Raw genomic sequence first — 21,620 nt, 5'->3', positions numbered from 1 at the left:
GTGTGTGTTTATTTTATTTTTTTAAAAAATTTATTTATTTATTTGTTTATTATAAGTACACTGTAGCTGTCTTCAGACACACCAGAAGAAGGCATCAGATCTCATTACAGAGGGTTGTGAGCCACCATGTGGTTGCTGGGATTTGAACTCAGGACCTCTGGAAGAGCAATCAGTGCTCTTAAACACTGAGCCATCTCTCCAGCCCATTTGTTTATTTATTTAAAAAGATCTATTTATTTTGCTTATGTGAGTACATTGTTGCTGTCTTCAGACACAGCAGAAGAGGGCATCAGATCCAATTGATCGCTATGAGCTACCATGTGGTTGCTGGGAATTGAACTCGGGACCTTGGGAAGAGCTCTTAGCCACTGTGCGATCTTTCCAGCCCCTAGTGTGTATTATAACAAAACAAAACAAAAACAAACAAACAACAACAAAAAACATGAGCCAAGGGCTGGAGAGATGGCTCAGGGTTAAGAGCACTGACTGCTCTTCCAGTGGTCCTGAGTTCAATTCCTAGCAACCACATGGTGACTTACAACCATCTGTAATGGGATTTGATGCCCTCTTCTGCTGTGTCTGAAGATAGCTGCAGTGTACTCATATACATAAAATAAATTTAAAAAAAAAACTTTAAAAAAAATCACCAGCTGAGTCACTTTGTTCCTTTGTTTAGAGGCTTCATTCTCAATGGAAACAAATCCCATAGTCTGTGAAGTCCTGGGTAAGCTGTTAGGCTGAGCATCTTACCTCCTGATGCTTTTCTTTCCCTGCCTCAGCCTCGCCTGTCTCACTGGTTCTTTGAACATCCAAATGCAACTGAACTTCACAGCTTCTACACTTGCTTAGCCCTAAACCACTCTTGCCTATTAATCCACCCATAGGAATCACCTCTCTCTGTCTCTGTGTCTTTGTGTCCCTCTGTCTCTGTCTCATGCTCTGTGTGTGTGCGTGTGTGTGTGTGTGTGTGTTTTTTCCAGTGCTGGGATTTGGACCCAAGGTCTCACATGCAACTACATCTAAGCTATATTCTCAGGCCTCTAGAACTCACTTCTGCTTATTGTTAGTGATGTTTCCCTGGCCACAGGACATACGATGGCCTCTCCCCCTTCCCCTCCAGCCCCTCCCCTGCTGTGTGGTCCTCATATTCCCATCACCACTGAGTAACAATCGTGTGCTTTTTCTCTCCCGTTTGTTTATCCGACCCCCATTCGACTGAAGACCCCAGTGGAATGTCAGCTTCATGAGGACAGAGATGGTTTTTTAAAAATCTTATTCTCTCTTATCCAGAGCACTTCCTGGGCATAGCAGAATACTTCCTGGTCAGATCAAGTGCTGGATGAATGAACAACCAGGAAGCTGCTCGCTGGTACTTGCTAGGTTGTCCCGGAGAAGCATTTTGTTTTCTCTGGTTTTGTTTTCTGAGAGGGTTTTCACTGTGTTGTCCTGAAATTCGCTCTGTAGACCAGGCTGGCTCATGCTCAGAGATCCTCCTGCCTCTGCCTCTTGAGTCCTGGGATTAGAGATGTGTTCCACCGTGTCTGTCTGGCATTAAAAAGAATTTGCAATGGTTTGCTCCATAACCGTGTGTGTGTGTGTGTGTGTGTGTGTGTTTGCAGGCACATGCACCTGGGAGCAGGTGGCTCTATCACTGTCTACTTTTTTCCTCTTGAGACAAGGTCTCTCACTGAACCTGGAGCTCAGTGTTTGGTCACCAAGCCCCAGAGATCCCCATGTTTGCATAGTAAACATTTCTACTGGCTGAGCTATTGAGCCCCAGAGATCCACTTACCTCTGTCTCTTCAGATCTGGGGTCAAATTCTGGTCCTTATTTTCCTCCCTCCTTTCCCCCACCCCACAAGCCCTGCTTCCTAGTTTTTCAAGACAGGATTTCTCTGTGTAGCCCTGGCTGTGCTGAATCTCACTATCTATGTAGACCAGACTGGCTCGGAACTCACTGAGACTCTTCTTCTTGAGTGCTGGGATTAACAATGTGAGCCACCACATCTGTCCCCTATTATTGTTGTTATTTTCTTATTATTCGGGGGCAGTTTTGAGACAGGATTTCTCTGTGTAGCCCAGGCTGTCCTAGAACTCACTCTGTAGACCAGGCTGGCTTCAAACTCAGAAATCCACCTGCGTCGGCCTCCGGAGTGCGTGCCACCCACTTTTTAATTTTTTTAAATCTATTTATTACTCTTATGGGTATGTATGTTTTGATTGCATGTATGTCTGTGCACTGCGTAGCCTGGAACCTGTGGAGGTCAGAGGGGGACATCTGAGCTCCTGGAAGAGGAGTTATGAACAGTTGTGAGCTGCTACGTGGGTGCTGGGAATGCAATCCAGACGTGTAGCCCGCGCTCTTAAGCACTGAGCCATCTCTTCAGCCTCTATTACTGTTGGGCTCGAGTAACCCAAGCTGACATCAAACTCTCTGGAGTCAAGAATGGCCCTGAACTCTTGATCCTTCTCCCTCCAACTCCTGCATGCTGGGACCATAAGATATATCACACACTGGTGGTACCACTGTTAGTATTTTATCACAACACATCAGCGTGTCCACAGGAAGCTATGAAATAGCAATCTTGAGAAGATGAAGAAAAAAAATGACCTAAGTATTCATCTATGCAGATTCCTTCCCCCTATGACACTCCAGGCTAAAGTGGGTCCAGAGATGAAGCTTCCAACACAGAACTGGATCATGGCCTTGAACTTGGGGACCTGGCAAGAGAGAGAAAGGTGAGAGTCACATAAGGAAATAGCCATGTTTCGCTCCACCAGGCCACTAGCATGTGTCGTGGGGGCCACGGGGCACACAAGAACAGGACACTGTCAGCAGGAGACTGATACTCATCAGCCCTCCGCCCCCGCGCACCATTTGACTGGGAAGTAGGAAAAGGGTTGAGAAGAGAAGGTAGCGTGTGTGGCCCACATCACATATCCAATGCTACTAGGAAGGTCAGATGGAAGCCGATTAGCTAGCAGTCTTTTCCCTGGATGTTGTGAAGTGGGCCAGAGCGCCCCTGGTGGACGGAAATGGAACGACATTCTGCCCACTAGGTGGGCATAACGCTGGGTGCTAAGCTTGAGCCCCGCGTTGCCCCAAGCTTGTGTCTTCATCTTCACACTTAATGCTCAGACCTTTCACCCTGCGTTCCGTGCTGTTATCGCGGTCACTTTACAGGCCAGAAAACCGAGGCAAGGGGAGTGGGTGGAGGGAGCGACTCTTGTAGGTCGCATTCCGGGTGAACCCCCTCACCTGCCAATCAACCATAATGTCACGCCCCTCCTTCGCTGGCCAAGTTAAGGAGGGGATTGGCTGGGACTGAATCCTAAGAGATACTGGTCTCAGCTGTGGGGAGGATCTGGATCTCACTGCAGCAGAGTGGGGAGCACATTCTTCAGAGGAGGGGCATAAGGTCACAGGTGTTGTTCTGAGAGGAGACCAAGAGGAAGAGAAAAACGGGAGGGTTGGTGGGGGGCAGATCATGGTGTATGTTATATGTGTGTATTTGCGGGGACGACAAGGCTGGAGGATGAGGCCAGGGCAGCAGGGCTGTAGGCGGTCCCCAGCTAGATTCACTCAGCAAACTTTGGGTCAGGTCCCGATAGAACAGAGGAAAACATAGGACCCGAGAGACCGGAGAGACAGAAGATTCTGGTTGGTCATGGATGTGGTAAGCCCGTGAGGGTGGACAAGCACTGAGCTCCAGGCCTGTGTAGCCCAGGCTGACCTCTACCTCCATCTTCCAAGGGCTGGGAAACAGGTGTGAGCCACACCCAGCCTGAAATAAAAGGTTTTTTTTTTTTTTTTTTTGTCAACCAAATCTTGCACCCAGCTTTGGTAAACTTACTGAAAATCATGTAATTGCATGTTTAGAATAAACACGTGTTCTATAAATTCTACCTTGGGATGGTTTTTAAAATACCACTGGGAGGCTGAAGAGATGGCTCCCTGGTAAGAGTGTTTGCAGGACCCCAGTATGGCTCCCAAGCACGCATATCCAATGTCCCACAACCACCTGAACCCACAGCCTCTGGCTTGGGGGGGGAGTCTCACATGCATGTACACACACACACACGTGCTCTTCCCCACACATACACATAGTTTAATACATCTTTTTTTTTTTTTTTTTTTTTTTTTTTTTTTTTTTTTTAATGCAGCGGGAGATGAGGATATGAATCCAGGAAGGGCGAATGTTCTAGATGGAGGGTGAGAGAGAAACCAGGCACCTGCCGGAGGGGACTGGCTTCACTGTTGGGCTGAGTTTGAGTTTGAGTTGAGCTGAGGACCCTGTCTGCCTCAGGCTCTGCATTTTGGGGCAAATATCCCTCTCAGGGCCAGCCTCACTTCCCACACGGGGAAACTGAGACTCAGAGAGGTCAAGCAGGCTACCTAGACCCATGAGTATCAAATGATAGAGACAGAGAATGAGATACAGTCCAGGGCTGTCTGCTCCAGAGCTCAGACTCTCTGACTTTCCTACTACAGCAAACAAATCCTGGCTTAAGTTCCCGTGCGCCCCACGGGCTGGCGTTTCGCTGGCGCCACCTGCTGGTCGAAACATGGAGTTGGCAAGCTGAAGGACACACTGGCTTCTAGACGTGGCCTTCCCCGGGTCGGGCTTCTTCTTCCTTCCAGCAGCATCCAGAGGCTTGAGGTTAGAACCAGTTGTCTAGTTGTCATCTTCCCAGCGCGGACACCGAGAGACTTCCGCAAAGATGACCCAGCCAAGTAGAGGAAGACCCAGGTTTCCTGGGACCACCCAGCCAACCCCTCTCTGAGCTGGTTTACATCCCAGGGAGTTTGTTTGCTGGCTGGGGGCTTGTTATCTTTCCCAGGCTGGTGATCCTTCTCAAACCGCCACTGTACGTGTACATATATGTGTATATGTGTGTGAATATACATGTGTAGGTAGACAGATGGATAGATCGGGTCCTTTGAAGCTGAAAGAGATTACTGGAGGTTGTAAACAGTCAGATGTGTTTTCAGTTCCACAGATCGAACCCAGGCTTTCTTTGTGCATCTGAGGTAAACATTCCACCACCGGGTTCTTTTTATTGTGTGTGTGTGTGGGTTTCTTCTTCAGTCTGCCCTTTCTGGCTTCATACCGTTCCTTCATAGCCAGAGCAACCAAATCACACCTTCATGACAGGGTGTGACCTTTCTGGCTCACAGAACCAACCCAGCCTGAAAACTCCCTGATGATGTTCTAAGCTGATGCCAACAAGCCTAGCCTTATCTCGTCTCTCGCCACGTTGTTTCGTACTGGCTACTCAGCAGCTGTGAGTCCTTGCCTCAGTCCTTCAACCTCTCTGTGCCTCCACTCTGAAGAGAAATAAAGCATCGCTTACTTCCCAAGCCTGGGTGTGCAAGTTAGGCAAGGCCATAGGTAGGACCCTAGGTACAATGCCTGACACTGGAACACATTAGTATCTTGTGTGTGTGTGTGTGTGTGTGTGTGTGTGCTCGTGTGTGCATGTGAATGTGTGTGCATTGTGTGTGTGTGGTGTATGTGTGTACACATGTGTGTGCCTGTGTATGCCTGTGTGTACGTGTGTCTTTGCTTAGTTCTCACCTTTCTCCCAACTAAAGATGAAACAGGAAGCAACAGACAAACAGTTTGCTTTAATAGTTTGGGGTGTGGCTGGACGGTAACCCACTTGCTCCTTATGTGCAAGGCACCAAGTTCCGTCTCTAGCAACTAATAATAAAACACAACAAGACAAAATAATGAGTAAGCATGTGAGTCAGGAGCCATTGGTGGAAAGCAAAAAGTGACTTGGGGTTCACTAGAAAAATTATAGGATATAGTTAATAGGAAATCCACCAGAGGGGCTGGACACATGGCTCAGCAGGTAAAGGCTTCATTCCCACCAAGCCTGTATTGAGATCCATCCCCTGGACCTCCATGGTGGAAAGAGAAAAACTACTTCCAAAAACTGTCTTCTGAGCTCTGCACACATGCACAGAATGCACATATCGAGAAATACACATATACCACACACAAATAAGTGTAAAAAGAAAAGTTTAAAAATCGATAGAAAATAAATAATTAGGAAAAAAAATAAGACATTGGTTATTGGCCTGATGCTGAAGGAGACCAGAAGAGGGCAAAGAATCCTCTAGGAACTGGAGTTAGAGATGGTTGTGAGCTACCATGTGAGTGATGGGAACTGAGCCCAGGTCCTCTGGAAGAGCAGCCAGTGCCCTGAATGGCTGAGCTTTCAATTAAGAGCACTGGCTGCTCTTCCACAGGACCTGCATCCACATGATAGCTCATGACTGTGTGCAAATCTGGCACCTTCACACAGACATACATGTACGCAAAACACAAATGCACATAAAAATAAATAAATCTTTTTTAAGCCCTCTTATGAGACAGGGTCTCTCACTGAACCTGGTGTTGACCAATCTAGCTGTTCAACAAGTCTCAGATATCCTCCTGTCTCAGCGCCTCCAGCCCTGGGGTTTATAGGCATATTTTAAAAATCAGTTTGTAGGGCCTCTTTGGATATAGAGCCTTATGTTCTGGTGGTTTTCAAACTGTGTTTCTCTAAGTCCTACTGTTCCCCAGAAGCCAAGGATGGGGCTGGGGGTTGGGAGGAGGAAGAGCCCAGCGGAGAGGAACCTGTGCCCACCTCCATTCCAGCTAGCTCAGCCTTGCACACGGTCTTATCTGAAGACTGCATCTGTGGCTAAAGCACGCATGAAAACCTGCAGCTCTCCCGCAAAGGATAATCAATAAGACAAGGACTGTAACAAACCCAGCTCCATAGAGACCCCTGCAATGCTCCACAAGGCCCCGTCGACCCCCGTTCTTCCATGTGGCCCCAGATATAAGCACAGAAAATGTTTCGTTCTTTTGAAAGGATTTGTTTTTATTATTTTTTTTTAAAAATTATTTGTTTATTTCATGGATGTGAGTACACCGTAGCTGTCTTCAGATACACCAGAAGAGGACATCAGATCTCATTACAGATGGTTGTGAGCCACCATGTGGTTGCTGGGAATTGAACTCAGGACCTCTGGAAGAGCAGTCGGTGCTCTTAACCGCTGAGCCATCTCTCCAGCTCCATTGTTTTGTTCTTTTCAAGACAAAGTTTCACATAGCCCAGGCTGGCCTCCAACTCACCATCTAGCCAGAGATGACCTGGACTTCCTGGTCCTCCTGCCTCTCTCTGGTGCTAGGTCATCAGGTAAGCAGCACTAAGCCTAGCTCCACTTGGTAGTAAAGCTGGAGATTTTGGAGAAACCTGAGGTGAGGGCATGTCGTCAAGGGAGAGCAAATCTAAACTGACCATAGGCAGAGGAGCCACGGTTAACAGCCAATGGTAGCTTGCAATTCCTGAAAAACCACACTCAGTGCCAACTTGACCAGCCAAGAGTGAGTCCCTCACTCCTGACACAAAACATGTCCCCTCCTGTCATGAAATTATGCACGAATCTGAGATTTTTCTCTGGATTATATGATTTTTATTATTGGGACAAGTCTTACCTTGTAGTCTAACACTTTTATGTAGCCCAAGCTGTCCTTAAACTTGTAGCAATCCAGGGGCACTGGAGAGATGGCTCAGCGGTTAAGAGCACTGCCTTCTCTTCCAGAGGTCCTGAGTTCAAATCCCCCCAACCACATGGTGACTCACAACCATCTATAATGGGATCTAGTACCCTCTTCTGGTGTGTTTGAAGACGGTGACTGTTGGGATTCTGTAAACCCCACCCCTCAGTTACCTGGCAATAGCCAGCTATGCTCCGCCCCAATGACCTGACACTATAAAAGGGGCTACTTGACCTTCCTCTCTCTCTTGCAGCCTTGTTCTCCTCCCATCCCTCCTCTTCCCCTTCCCTTCCCCCCCCATGTGCTCATGGTCGACCTCTACTCCTCTACTCCTCTATTCCTCTCTTCTCTCTCTCTGCCTCTACTACCCTCTTAACTCTCTCCCATGACCTGAATAAACTCTATTCTGTACTATACCATTGTGTGGCTGGTCCCTCAGGGGGAAGGGATTCCCAACATGGGCCCCTCAGAGGCATCTCCCTTGCCCTCAGGCCTCGCCGCACCTCCATGGGCCATGTGCCCCCCACTCTCTTCATCCTTTTCCTAACATTGGTTTCGAAACCAGGGACGTCATCTTTTCACAACAGTGACAGTGTATTCATATAAATAAGATAAATAGGTCTTTTTTTTTAAAGATCAATTCGATAAGTTTGATTCTCGGGACCCGCACAGTAGAAAGAGAACCAACTTTTGCAAGTTGTCCTCCGACTTCTTCATGCACACTTGCAAACAAGCAAACAAATAGACATACTCAGATTTTAAAAAGAACTGTTACAGGGACTCAGGTGATGGCTCAGGTGAAGTGCTCCTTACCGTGCAGGTCTGACGTCCGACTTCAGAATCCAGCACCCACTCAAAAAGCTAGGCGTGTGCCTGCAATTGATTCAGGCGCTGCGAAGAGAGAGACAGGGATCCCTTGAGCCTGCTGGAGAGCAAGCCTCTGTCTCAGAAAGTAAGGTGGGAGCCACTGAGGAAGACACCTGACACTGTTTCTGGCCTCCATGAACATCTGTGCACATGTGAGCACATACACACACATGAGCACATATACACACATGAGCACATACACACACATGAGAACATATACACACATGAGCACATACACACACATGAGCACATACACACATGAGCACATACACACATGAGAACATATACACACATGAGCACATATAGACACATGAGCACATATACACACACATGAGAACATATACACACACAAGAACATATACACACATGAGCACATACACACACATGAGCACATATACACACATGAGCACATACACACATGAGAACATATACACACATGAGCACATATACACACATGAGCACATATACACACACGAGCACATATACACACAAGAACATATACACATGTGAGCACATACACACACATGAGCACATATACACACAAAAAAGCATGAAGAGGGAAAGAGAGAAATAATGATGACCTTTCTGCTTCTGCTTCCAGCACAAGATGGTGTGAGAAGGAGGCAGATGTGCTCTCCTGACTGATGCAGCTGACAAGGCTGGGGAGACATGACAGCCTTCTGGTGGCAGACCTCAGCTTGCAGGACAGTACTTCTGAGGGACAAAAAGAAGTGGGGAGCCTCAGGATTGCTCCCTACTGGCTGCTGAAGTATCTCCAAGCTCCTGGGGGGGGAGTTGGCTTCTCCAGGAGGTTTGCTGTTAGGGCTGAGAATAGAGGCCAGAGCTGCAGAGAAGAAGCCTTGAGAACTTATGAAGGAGGAGCTGAGGGTGGGGTTCAGTTAGGAGAGTGCTTGCCTAGGATGAAGAGGGTCCTGGGTTTGATTTCTAGCACCACACAAGCTAGTCCTGTGCCACTGTGGCTGCCATCTCAGGGCTCAGGAAGTGGAGTTCAAGGGCATCCTGGGGTACACAGTGTGATGGTTTGCATATGCTCGGTCAAGGGAGTGGCACTATTAGAAGGTGTGGCCTTGTTGGAAGAAGTGTGTCACTGTGGGGATAGGCTTGGAGACCCTCCTCTTAGCTTTCGGAGAATGCCCAGTCTGTTCCTGGCTTCCTCTTGATGAAGATGTAGACCTCAGCTCCTCCTGTACCATGCCTGCCTGGATGCTGCCTTGCTCCCATCTTAATGATACTGGTTGAGCCTGTAAGCCAGCCTCAATTAAATGTTATCATTTATAAGGCTTTCCATGGTGTCTGTTCACAGCAGTAAAACCCAAACTAAGACATATAGTAAGTAAGCTAGTCTGGGCTACATGATAACTTGTCCAACAGCAACAAGAACCACCACCACACCACCACCTCCACAACAACCGCAAAGAGAATATTGTCATAACAGTCCACTCTCAAGACATTCCTGCTCATCAATTTCCCTCGTTGTAAGAACATTTTTTTGTAATGAGAGCGCCCCCAAGTGTTTCTACCGCGTCATAAAAAATTTAAAGGACGCATTACCAGCATCATTGGGATTTTAGAAAAGGATAAATAGAGAGTTCTCTGGACTTCCCTGGGCCACAGCAATACTGACAGATAAGTAGGAATAGGGTTTTACTGGCTAATTTTTATGTCAACTTGACACAGTGCAGTCATCTTTAGAAAAGGAAACCTCAGTTGAGAAAATCCCCCTACCAGACTGGTCTGTGGGTCAAGCCTTGTGAACATTTTCTTAATGGATGTGGGTGGAGCCATCCCTGGGCAGATGGTCCTGGGTTCTCAGACTGAGCAGGCTGTGGAAGCGCCCTCCATGTCTTCTTCAGTTCCTGATTGTAGGTTCCTGCCTCCAATTCCTGCCCCACCAGTCCTCGGTAGCCCTAGCTGTCCAGAAACTCAATCTGTAAACCAGGCTGGCCTTGAATTCAGAGATCCCCCTGCCTCTGCCACCTCTGACTCCCTTATTTTTAATTTTCCTAAAAACTGTTCTAAAATTCTTGATTGAGAAATTTTCACATGTACTCTAGATCACTTAATTAGAAACAATTCCTAATGAAACAACTATTTTTGAGTTTTCTGATGCATGCTGTCCAGTGGCCCTGGGGGAGGTTCGTTCTGGTTACTGTGTGCAACTCTGACCTCTGCACTGAGCTGTCCTTGGTGCTGAGGTGGGGATAGAGGTCATAGTGTCACTGAGAGAAGAGGGCTCATGGTAAGCCGATCTCAAAGAAGTGTCAGTAGACAAAACCACACGTATAGCTCAAGGGTCTCAACTGGTTCTTACTGGCGACATCAGAATGGAGCAAGTGCTTCACCTGTCTGTCAGGACGTGAGCTCCGCTGAGTGGCGCACTGAACTCTGTAGTAGAGTAGTCTGAAGGAGGCAGAAACAGGAGGGACTTCGGGTGGGTCAATTGAGTTTTTTTTCTCTGTCTAGCTTTTGAAGAAATCAGGAAAGAAGGAGGGAGTAATAGATGAGGGGAGGAAAGGAGGAAGAGGAGAGAGAGTACATGTGAACAAATCTCAAAACAGTGTAGATTAGTGGTTCTCAACCTGTGGGTCATGACCCTTGATGGTCCAAGACCTTTTCACAGGGGTCTTGTATCAGATACCTTGTAGATCAGATATTTGCATTATTATTCATAACTGTAGCAAATTTGCAGCTATGAAATATCTTAGGGTGTTACTGCTGTGAACAGACACCATGACCAAAGCAACTCTTCTAAAGAAAACATTTCATTGGGGCAGGCTTACAGGTTCAGAGGTTCAGTCCATCATCATCAAGGCAGGGGGCATGGCAGCATCCAGGCAGGCATGGTGTGGGAACTGAGAGTTCTACATCTTTATCTGAAGGCTGCTAGCAGAACTGACTTGCAAGCAGCTAGGATGAGGGTCTTAAAGCCTGTACTCACAGTGACACACCTACTCCAACAGGGCCACACCTTCTGATAGTGCCATTCCCTGGGCTGAGCATAGACAAACCATCATTGAGAACTACTGGCTTAGATTTACAGACCATGATGAGGTCAGTTCTGTTTGAATTTTATAAGGAAAGTAATTTGGAGATTGTCATCCATTGTTGGAGCTGGTGGCTCAGGTCTGACTCCAGCTCTCTTGAAGTCTGAGGCAGGAGGCTACATTCTCAAACAAATTAAAAAAGGAATAACCTAGTGTTTGGTTTTGTGTGTCTTGGTGATTCAACCTAAGACCTTGTACATGCTAGATGAGCTCTCTACTACTGAGTTGTATCCCCAACTTTTAAACATATAATATGTATATATGCATATATGTGTATGTATATTATATGTATATTATATACTAGTTTTTTCTATTTTATTTTATGTGCTTGAATATTTTGCATGCACATATGTCTGTGTACTATTTGCATGCCCACAACATTGGATCCACCAGAAAGAGTTTTGGGCTATCATGTGAGTGCTGGAAATTGAACCCATGTCCTTTGGGGAATAATAATCATTCTTAACCACTGAGCCATCTCTCCAGCCCTCTCTTCTTATATTTTGAGACAGTCTTGCTATGTTGACCAGGCTGGCCTTGAGTGCACAACGCCCCTATTTCCAGGAAGTAGGAATTAGCCTTCCAGGAAGTAGGAATTACAAAGTAAGCCACCAACCCAGCTCACAATCTACTTTTTTGTTACTGTTCATTTTTGAGACAGAGTCTATATCACTGTCTGTCTGTCTGTCTTGGAACGTAGATGAGGCTTGTAGAAGGCAGAGGTCCTCATGTATACAGATAAGCACCAGAAAGGCCAGGAAAGTAAACACACAGGCTCCTTTCAAAGGAAGGAGATTTACCTGTTGTATTAGTCAGGGTGCTCTAGAGTAACAGAATGTATGGAATGTCTCTCAAAAATGAGGGAGTTTATTGTGATGACTTACAGTCTGTAGCCCAACTAATGCAACAATGGGCAGCTGTGCATGGGAGTCCAAGAATCTAGTAGTTGTTCAGTCCCACAAGACTAGTTGTTTCAGCTGGTCTTCTGTAGAAGTAGGTCCCAATAGATGTGCTGGCGAGTAAGTGCAAGCAGTCTAAGAAGAGTGAGTCTTCCTTCTTCCAATGTTCTTATGTAGACCTCCAGCAGAAGGTATGGCCCAGAATAAAGGTGTGTACCACCATGCCTGGATCTAGGACTTGCTTTGTCCCAGGCTGACCTTGAATTTAGAAATCTCCTTGCCTTAGTCTCCTGGGATTAAAGGTATGTACTACCTTGACTGGGCCTAAACTTTTCATGGCCACTATGCCTCAAGAGCTCCATGCCAAGATCCAGGTCAGAAACTTGTGTCTTCCAGCCTTAAGAGCTGGATCACAGGTGAAACTTCCAATTCTGTATTGTAGTGCATTCCAGATATAGTCAAGATGACAACCAGGAATAGCCACCACACCTGCCTTCTTTCTAGAGCTGGGAATGAATGTAGTTTTCCACCTGCTGATCCTTTGCTATCTGTTGGGCCAGGCTATGCACGTGTGTCTTGGAATTTATACTTTACTTATTCCAGACCCTTTCCCCCTAAATTTTGAGCAGTGCCATAAAACCCATCCTTTTTTTTTTCCTTAAAGATTCATTTATTATATATAAGTACACTGTAGCTGTCAGACACACCAGAAGAGGGCATCAGATCACATTACAGAAGGTTGTAAGCCACCATGTGGTTGCTGGGATTTGAACTCAGAACCTCTGGAAGAGCAGTCAGTGCTCTTAACTGCTGAGCCATCTCTCCAGCCCAAAACCCATCCTTATGAGTGACATTACTTGTGCTTTCTAGCAGCCTAAGTGACTTTTATATCATTTTAGGGCCAGGCCAATCCTGATTCACACGGAGATTATGCTTACCTTGGTCAAGATTTTTAGACCCTAAATCTTGGGCAGTATCCATCCTTGTGAAAGAAGGCAGATGTGCTTTGTAAGGGGTTTTAATACAAACATGTCTTACATTTATTGTACGGTTAGGAGTGAGTTGATTGTTACCAGAAGACTTTTTTTTCCCCTCAGAGTTGGTCTGTGCTTCAGTCTGGCTAAAATAAATGAACTGGTGTCAGACTCTTGAAGTTCGAACTAGTGATGGACACTGAATCAAACTGAACCAAGTTTCAGTCTTACTCCACCCGGATTGGATTGTTTCCCTGCCAACCATAAATACTGAAGAGAACTCCATCCCACACCCAAAAGTCTGGCCTTGAACTCAGAGACCCCCTACTTCTGCTTCCTGAATGCTGGGATGAAAGGTGTCCAACACCACTTTCCGCTCCTAAGTGGACTTTTGGATAGGGATGAGCAAAGCCCTTGGGTTGATCTACCCCACTAATAACTCAAATGTGGTAGAGCATGCCTGTAATTCCAGTACTCAGGAAGTAGAGGTGGAAGGATCAGAAGTTCAAGGTCATCCCTTGGTTACTAAGGATTCAAAGCCATTCTGGGATGTGTAAGACCCTTGTTGCAGATCTATCAGCCCCGAGGTCTCACTCCTCAGGCCCAACTCTGACCGTACAACTCCCTTCCCTTGGCAGTCTTCCTCCGCCTACCTTTCACCTCCGTCCCGGGTGTTCGTTTATCCTGAAACTCAACATAAACACAACTCTACAGCCCGATTGCTTTTCACTCAGGTTTATATATTCAACTCTCAATCTACAAACACTCTACACAACAAGAATTCATCAAATAGACAAAGATACAAACTGCCCTTCTATATGAGATATTAGACTTATAAAATCCTTAATGCTCATCGATTTTTAACACCAATCAATCCCACCTGGGCCTAGCTGGTGGTTGGGAAACTCCATGTTGCCACGATCTCTACCCTCAGTCCTCTGACCTCTCATCCTCTGACCTTTTAGACCTCCCTTCTCTCCACCTCCCTCACCCTGCTCAGTCACTGGCTTTCCTTTATTTTACTAATTAAAATGGGAAGGTTCAGTTGGAGTCATATGACTAGGCAGCCCTTCTTGGGGAAGTGGAATTAACATTAAAATACAAGCAGCTTCAGGACAATCTACAGACCCTGTCTCAAAAATATGAGGGGAGGGATTGTTCTTGTATCTTGGGTGGTAGGCAATCCATTTCTGATCCTCAACTGTTCCCTTCAGGGAACATGAAGAGATACTCTTTTTATTACATCTGAATTATTTTATTTATTTCTTGGAAATATTTCATGGTGTGGTGCTGAGAATGATCTTGAATTTCTGTGCCTTCTGCCTCCACTTCCCAAGCACTGAGATTACTGGCTTGGACCATCACATTCAGGCTGTGTAGTTCTGGGGATGTGCCTTGGTTTGTCTTAATTGTCAACATGAGACAGCCTACAAGTCACCTTAGGGGAGAAACCACAATTGAGAAAATTGCCTAGATGCAATTGGCTTATGGGCATGTATGGGAGAGACATCTCCATTGTTAACTGATGTGGGATGGTGCAGTCCACTGTGGGTGGTTTCATTCCCGGGCATATGATCCTGGACTACATAATAAAGCTAGCTAAGCATGATTCAGAGACTGACCAGAATTCATAAAGCATAGAGTTCCTGCCTTAGTTTCCCATGATGATGTTCTATAACCTAGTACATGAAATAAATCCTTTCTTCCCCTAGTTAGCTTTTGGTCAGAGTGCTCGTTCATAGCAACAGGATTAAAGTAGAATAATGTGGAGCCCAGGGCTTTGTATGTACTTCAAAATTGCTTTACCAACTGAGATACATCCCCAACTACTTTTTAAGGTTTGAATTTTTTTATTGATTTTGATTAATTTATTTTATGTAGGATATGTACAAAAGCATGTGTCTTAGTTTGGGTTTCATTGCCTTAAAGGACAACATGACCAAGGCAACTCCTATAGAGGCAAACATCTAATTGGGGTTGGTTTATGTTTGAGAAGTTCCGTCTATTATCATTATGGTGACAGGCAGACATGGTGCTGGAGGAGCTGAGAGTTCTACATCTTGATCTGCAGACAGCAGAAGGAAACTGTCCTTCAAAGGCAGCCAGGAGGAGACTCTGAATCCACACTGGGCAGGGATTAGGCACTAAGCACTAGGCACTAGGAACTAGAAGACCTCAAAGCCCACCCCTACAGTAATCCACTTCCTCCAAATGCCTTTAAAAAAAAAGAATTATTTATTATATATATAACAAGACTGAGTGGTTCAGCTGGACTTATATAAGCTGGAATTCTGAAGAAGCAGGCTCCAGTAGATGTGTGGTTACCAGTCTAAGTGGGCTATTATGAGTAGCCCAGTGAATTACTATCCGTTTAACATAAGGGGAATGCATTCTATATGAAATAATAGCATCTTTAAGATGCCTCAGATTTATCATTTCTATAGGATGCCACATCACATCATAATCATGATCAGCATCATTAGCAGGCATGTGCTGCACAATTATTACAATCAGAAAACAGGTGATGATGTTGTAATCCAAGGCCAGTCTTTTGCCAGTGCAGCACTTGCTCAAGATTAACACACAAACACTCTCTCTCTCTCTCTCTAAGATTTATTTATTTATTTTATGAGTACACTGTAGCTGTCTTCAGACACACCAGAAGAGGGCATCTGATCTCATTGCAGATGGTTGTGAGCCACCATGTGGTTGCTGGGAATTGAACTCAGGACCTCTGGAAGAGCAGTCAGTGCAGCAGCAACAGCAGTAGCAGCAGCAATCGGGGAGCAACAACATGGGGAAGAACAGCTGCCACAGGCTCTCGTGGGCCCCTTGAATCTATACTCTCTTAAGTGTCTCCAGAATTCTAAACATAAACTATTTACAGCTTGCAAAATTCATGCCCCCTCTAGAGCATGAGATAAACCACGTTTAGTGACTGTGGATAATCTGAAGCAGCCCTATATCCCCCACCTGGCATCAAAACAAAAACATAATCTTATAACATAACTGGGTTTTTAAAGAAACCAAAATTCTCGTTACTTGCATGTGTAGGCTTTGTGTGCCGGTATGTGAAAATTACAAGACAGCGTTGTGAAGTCACTCCTCTCTTTCCACCTTTACGTGAGCTCTGGGGATTGGACTGAAACCATCAGCCTTGCATGGCAAGGGTTTTACCTTCTGCCTCACTCCAAGTTCTGAGGAAGCACCTCCCTCTGCTTTGCCACACCTGAGACTCTAACAGAATCCCCTGTTCTCATCTGGCCATCAATGTTCAGTGGAAGGAGAAGCGTTTTCTCTTTACTCTCCTCATACCCCCAGCTTCCCAGAACAACATGGAAATTCTGGGTGGCATCTGACTCCCCTGCGTAGATTAGAGAAGGGTAATGGGGGCAGCAGGAAGGAGAGGATAGACTTTTTTTCTACCAAAGGCACATGTGTTCTTTGCCCATGCATTTCTGTTAGAGAAACTGGCTGATTCAAGGAGGTCGGCCTGGGATGTGGATCATGGTGGTCCTCATCCTTGACTTCAGCTGCTAAGGATTCAATGTAATCCTGGAAGGGGGTGTTTCCTATAATATATGACTGATGCTCTTGTCTCAGACTCATCTGTAAGCCATCCTAAGATCTCCTCTTTCTCTTTATTTCCCTCTCTCTATTTCTTATCTCAGATGTCCTTTCTCTTTTAGCTACAATGTCTTATACCTCTTTTGGAAGGCAGGTGTTGCTTGGATGTTGCAGGTTTGTATTAATCATAAAAGTAACAACTTGCACACTTTTCTGAATTTGCCCAGTAACCCAAGAAAAGAAAACAGGGGGAAAAAAAAACCAGGCTGGAATAATTTTAATTAGTAACTAGCTAGTTGGATCAAAAACATACCTGCCTGTATTCACAGCTCAAGACTCTATTTTCAAATGTTATCATTTATTAGTTTATCTATATTAAAGCTTTTCCTGCACATATGTCCTTGCAAATGTGGGCCTGGTCTCCTCAGAGGGAACACAAGGGCATCAGATTGGAACAGCTAATTTAAGTTACTACTCTGATTTGTATAACTTCTAATTTAACATTGTTACAAGATAAATTGCATAGAAGCTGTACAGTTTATTTTTATCTTTTTGCTTATTTTATGTAAATGAGTGATCTCTCTGCAAGTACACCTGCATACTAGACAAGAGCATCAGTTTAGCTGATTGTGAGCCCCCATGTGGTTGCTGATAATTGAATTCAGGAATTCTGGAAGAATTTTAAATTACTGTACCATCTCCGGTCTGGCTTATTTTAAAATGTTGCTTACATTTTTTATTCATATGGGTGTTTTTGCCTCCGTGCACGCATGGCCTGGTGTCTGTAGATGCCAGAAGAGCCATCTGTCTCCCTGAAACTGGCATTACAACCAGTTTTGAAATGTCGTGTATATATGATGGGAACTTTGCAAACCAAGGTCCACTTCAAGGACAACCATGTTCTTAACCGTTAAGTCTTCTCTCTAGGCCATTGCTTAGCTGGCTTAATGGAATTTGGCCAGTGACATCAGTCAAGAACCAACAGGTTCTGAGACTCTTCTTGGGAGTCATGTCATGGACTCAAGAACGTACTAGTCTACCTGCTTTTCAAAAGCTTTAGACAACCCAAGACTTGGTCTTTTGCCCGAGATGACTGCAGTTTCGAAGACGGTCCACTAGAGGAGGCAGCGCCACGACAGCCATGCCTCTCTTTCCCACTCTCACCTCGTTTGTCAGGCTAGAAGAAAAGCCCGCCTCCTGACCCATAAGGCCACGGGACCGGAAGTTTCACTCTCTCTTCCTGTTCTCCACCATGGCGGTGAGTAGGCCTGAGTTGGTTTTGCCTCTCTTTCATCCATCTCCATCCGCGGCGGGCGGAGCCCACGCGGGCTGTTTTGCCGGTGGCTGGAGGGGGACGGAGCCCGCGATGCTGGTGGCATTAAGACCGGCAGGGTTGTGCGGGCGCAGGGCTCGCCCGTCACATCGCCGCCCACCCTAGGAATGAGGCTCAGGTCAGCGGCCCAGACGCGGGGTCTGGGGGCTCCCGGGTGTGCGAGCGGAGCGTGCTGAGCCCCATGAAGGGTCTCGGCCCAGGGGACTTGAAGCTAGTTTGGTGCTGGGGAGTTTCTCCGGGTCCCCACTCAGGGCTGGTGGTAGCTTGCAGACAGCTTTGGAAGGGGGAGGGCTTGTCGCATAGGCTGGTTTCCTGTAGTTTGCTTTTTTAGGGTTACATTGTATTCTCCTTTTTCTGACTGGTTTCCTATAAGCTCTAGTATCTATTAGCCTACACATCGACCCCCTTAGGATTCAGGCTTACTCTCAGTGCTCATCCGCCCCAAACACTGGGACCTTACTAGTCCTTAGTCCGTAGGATTCGGGACAATAGGAATCAGCGTGGAGAAGACATTGGCTTCTCGACTTGGACGAGTCGTGAGGTTGTTGACGGCTGTCTTACTCTTTTCTGCAGCAAGATCAGGGCGAAAAGGAGAACCCCATGCGGGAACTTCGCATCCGCAAACTCTGCCTCAATATCTGTGTGGGGGAGAGCGGAGACAGACTGACCCGGGCAGCCAAGGTGTTGGAGCAGCTCACAGGCCAGACCCCTGTGTTTTCCAAAGGTGAGTGGTACGTCTGACAGGAACACAGATTTTTAATATTCTTGTTTGTGTGAGTGCTCTAATTTGGGTGTATGCCTATGGAAGAAGAGGGTATGAGATCCTGTTATACGGATGGTTGTGAGCCACCATGTGGGTGCTGGGAATTAAACTTAGGACCACTTAAAAACCACCGAGTTATCTCTCTAGCTTCTCAACTTTTGGCTCTACCTCAGCTTCCTTAAAATGAACTGTGATTCTGTGTTTGGCCACATGGGAGGGGCTAATGGGCTTGAAATGTGGAGTCTGTTGCAAGTGTGATTATGGGTGGTCTGTGATTGGGTTTAGATACTGTTTCTTAATACCAGTACCCAGGCTGAAACAGGAGGATTGCTGTCAGTTCAGGGCCAGCTTGGGCTACATTTGAAATCCTGTCTCAAGGAACATAACAGCCCTCCTAAGTTGTGTTTGACTTAACTATGGTCATGAACTCTGGAGCTTGTAGTGTTCTTAGTTGAAGTCAGGCTGGATAGATTAGAAATCTGTTATTGGTGGAGTTAACACATTAGATGCAGTACAGCGAAAGTAAGACGTTACCTGCCTCTGTGTCCCCTTCCTGTAGCTAGATACACTGTCAGGTCCTTCGGCATCCGGAGGAATGAAAAAATTGCTGTTCACTGCACAGTCCGTGGAGCCAAAGCAGAGGAGATTCTGGAAAAAGGCCTGAAGGTAAGACTGGTCGGGGTGGAGGCGGCTGCAGTGTCAGATGGGGGTTACATACCGTAAGGATTTCTGTCCTTGGGATCTTCTCTGCCCTTTGGAAGCAGGGATAATCTGATAAAATTTGTAGAGAGATGACTTGGTTTTAGAGGAGAGTAGCCTGTGCTCTGGGCCTACTGGGTGTTGTCTGAGCTCATCGGTCCACTCAAACACGGTGAGTAATAGGGTCGCTGCTTATGTCTCCTCAGGTGCGAGAGTACGAACTTCGGAAAAATAACTTCTCCGATACTGGAAACTTCGGGTTTGGGATTCAGGAGCACATCGACCTGGGCATCAAATATGACCCAAGCATTGGCATCTATGGCCTGGATTTCTATGTGGTATGTAGACTTTTGATCGTAGGCTGGCTGTGAGGAAGGGGGGGCTGCTGTTCCTCTGTCGTTCACATGTGCTGTCTTGTGTTGGGATGGATGAAGCCTCCTGTCCTGTCTGCCTGTGTATCCCCCTTAAGAAAAGGGCCTTGTTTTAGCAAGTGTGCCACACAGAGCTGACTGGTCTCTGCTGTTGCAAAGCTCTCTGGGTAAACCCTGTGCTGTCTTTACCCCTGGTGTTGGCTACCCTGTCTCCACTCATCCCCTTAGTTCCGTGGGGAAGGCATGGGAATAGATGTGGGGGGGGTGCAGACTGTACTCAAATGGGGATTTTCATGTGGAAATGACTGTTAGCACAATGCTTTTCCTTGTGAGAGCCAGGTGCCTCACATCAGTGTGTTAGGGCTTTCTCTGGGAAGTGCTTCTGAACCAAGGCGGTTCTTTGTGCTTTTGGGAACCTTGCATTTTTCCACATTGCACATGTTGTAGGGTTTTGTTTTGAGGCAAGGTCTTTGGTTTACAGTCCAAGCTGGCCTTGAATTCCCAGCATGCACCACGTTAGTGCCTGGAGGCCCAAAGAGGTCAAGGGAGTCGGACCCCTCTTTAGACTGGTACAAGGTTAGAGACCAGTTGGGGAAGAGCCCTTGGGTGTATGTTTAGTGATTGTTGTGTTGTCTGGGTAGCTGATGGCAGTTCTGTCCAACGGAGGTCCTGGTCTTCAGAATCCATTCAGTTTCTAGATGGCTTGAAGACCAGTCTCTGATGCTTGAGTCTTGTCTGTCCACCCACCCCGAAGCTGGCTAGATGACTGTTGGTTATTCTGGCACAGGTGCTGGGTAGGCCAGGTTTCAGCATCGCAGACAAGAAGCGCAGAACAGGCTGCATTGGGGCGAAACACAGAATCAGCAAAGAGGAGGCCATGCGCTGGTTCCAGCAGAAGGTAAAGCTGACTATCCCAGTGAACTGGTGTGTTGGGATGGGAGCTTGTGTAACGGAGGAATATTTGGGCAGTTTGGTCAATGGCTCCCAGGGTTGGTGGTTGAGAAGGTCTTGTATCTGGAATCAGGTTCTCAAACATTAGTCAGGCTGTGCTGCAGTTCTTGCTGTTTACACTTGTTCTGAAAACATACAATTTCTTCTCTTTCAGTATGATGGGATCATCCTTCCTGGCAAATAAATTTTATCCAAAAGACCAATAAAATTTTCTCAGAAATGCGTGTTACAGTTGTGTGTTTGTGAAAGGAGTCCGGCCACGTTCAGATCCTGGACCTCGAGCACTTAAGGCCTCAATGAGAACTGCTGGCCACAGCAGCCTGCATCCTGGACTCCCGTGTTTGCCCACAGCTCAGAGCTGAGCATGTGTTCCAGTGCCCTGTGGATGGGCTATGGTGCAGTGGTCCAGTTTAAATGGGTTTTGAGTGGGATGGGGTTGGTTACAGCTTGAATTTGGTTGTAATTAAAGGCTGGATTAGTGACCCACATCCCATCCCCAGCAGGTGTCCCCCTTGTTTGTGACTTGGTGTGGTGAAGGGACCACAGCTTTGGTCTGGTGCTAAGGACTA

General features: G+C 46.4%; 1 protein-coding gene across 1 annotated transcript; it reads left to right on the top strand.

Moving 5' to 3' along the window:
• The first annotated feature begins 18,148 nt into the window (after nt 1–18,148).
• Nucleotides 18,149–21,271, top strand: RPL11 (ribosomal protein L11). The gene is made up of 6 exons (XM_080921917.1): nt 18,149–18,192; nt 18,841–18,991; nt 19,590–19,696; nt 19,936–20,067; nt 20,888–20,998; nt 21,206–21,271. Exons 1-6 carry the CDS (start codon nt 18,187–18,189, stop codon nt 21,233–21,235), a joined length of 537 nt encoding a protein of 178 aa, XP_080778043.1. The 5' UTR covers nt 18,149–18,186; the 3' UTR covers nt 21,236–21,271.
• Nucleotides 21,272–21,620: the final 349 nt, after the last annotated feature.

This window comes from Micromys minutus (assembly GCF_963924665.1).
Source record: "Micromys minutus genome assembly, chromosome: 9".
NCBI classification, from domain to species: Eukaryota; Metazoa; Chordata; class Mammalia; order Rodentia; family Muridae; genus Micromys; species Micromys minutus.
The sequence above is the reverse complement of the archived record's forward strand: the minus strand, read 5'-3'. Positions and strand labels throughout refer to the sequence as shown.

Coding starts and splice junctions, on each gene's coding strand:
- RPL11 (XM_080921917.1), top strand. Junction 19,697..19,935: donor TTCTGGAAAAAGGCCTGAAG/GTAAGACTGGTC, acceptor ATGTCTCCTCAG/GTGCGAGAGTACGAACTTCG. Junction 20,999..21,205: donor TGCGCTGGTTCCAGCAGAAG/GTAAAGCTGACT, acceptor CTTCTCTTTCAG/TATGATGGGATCATCCTTCC.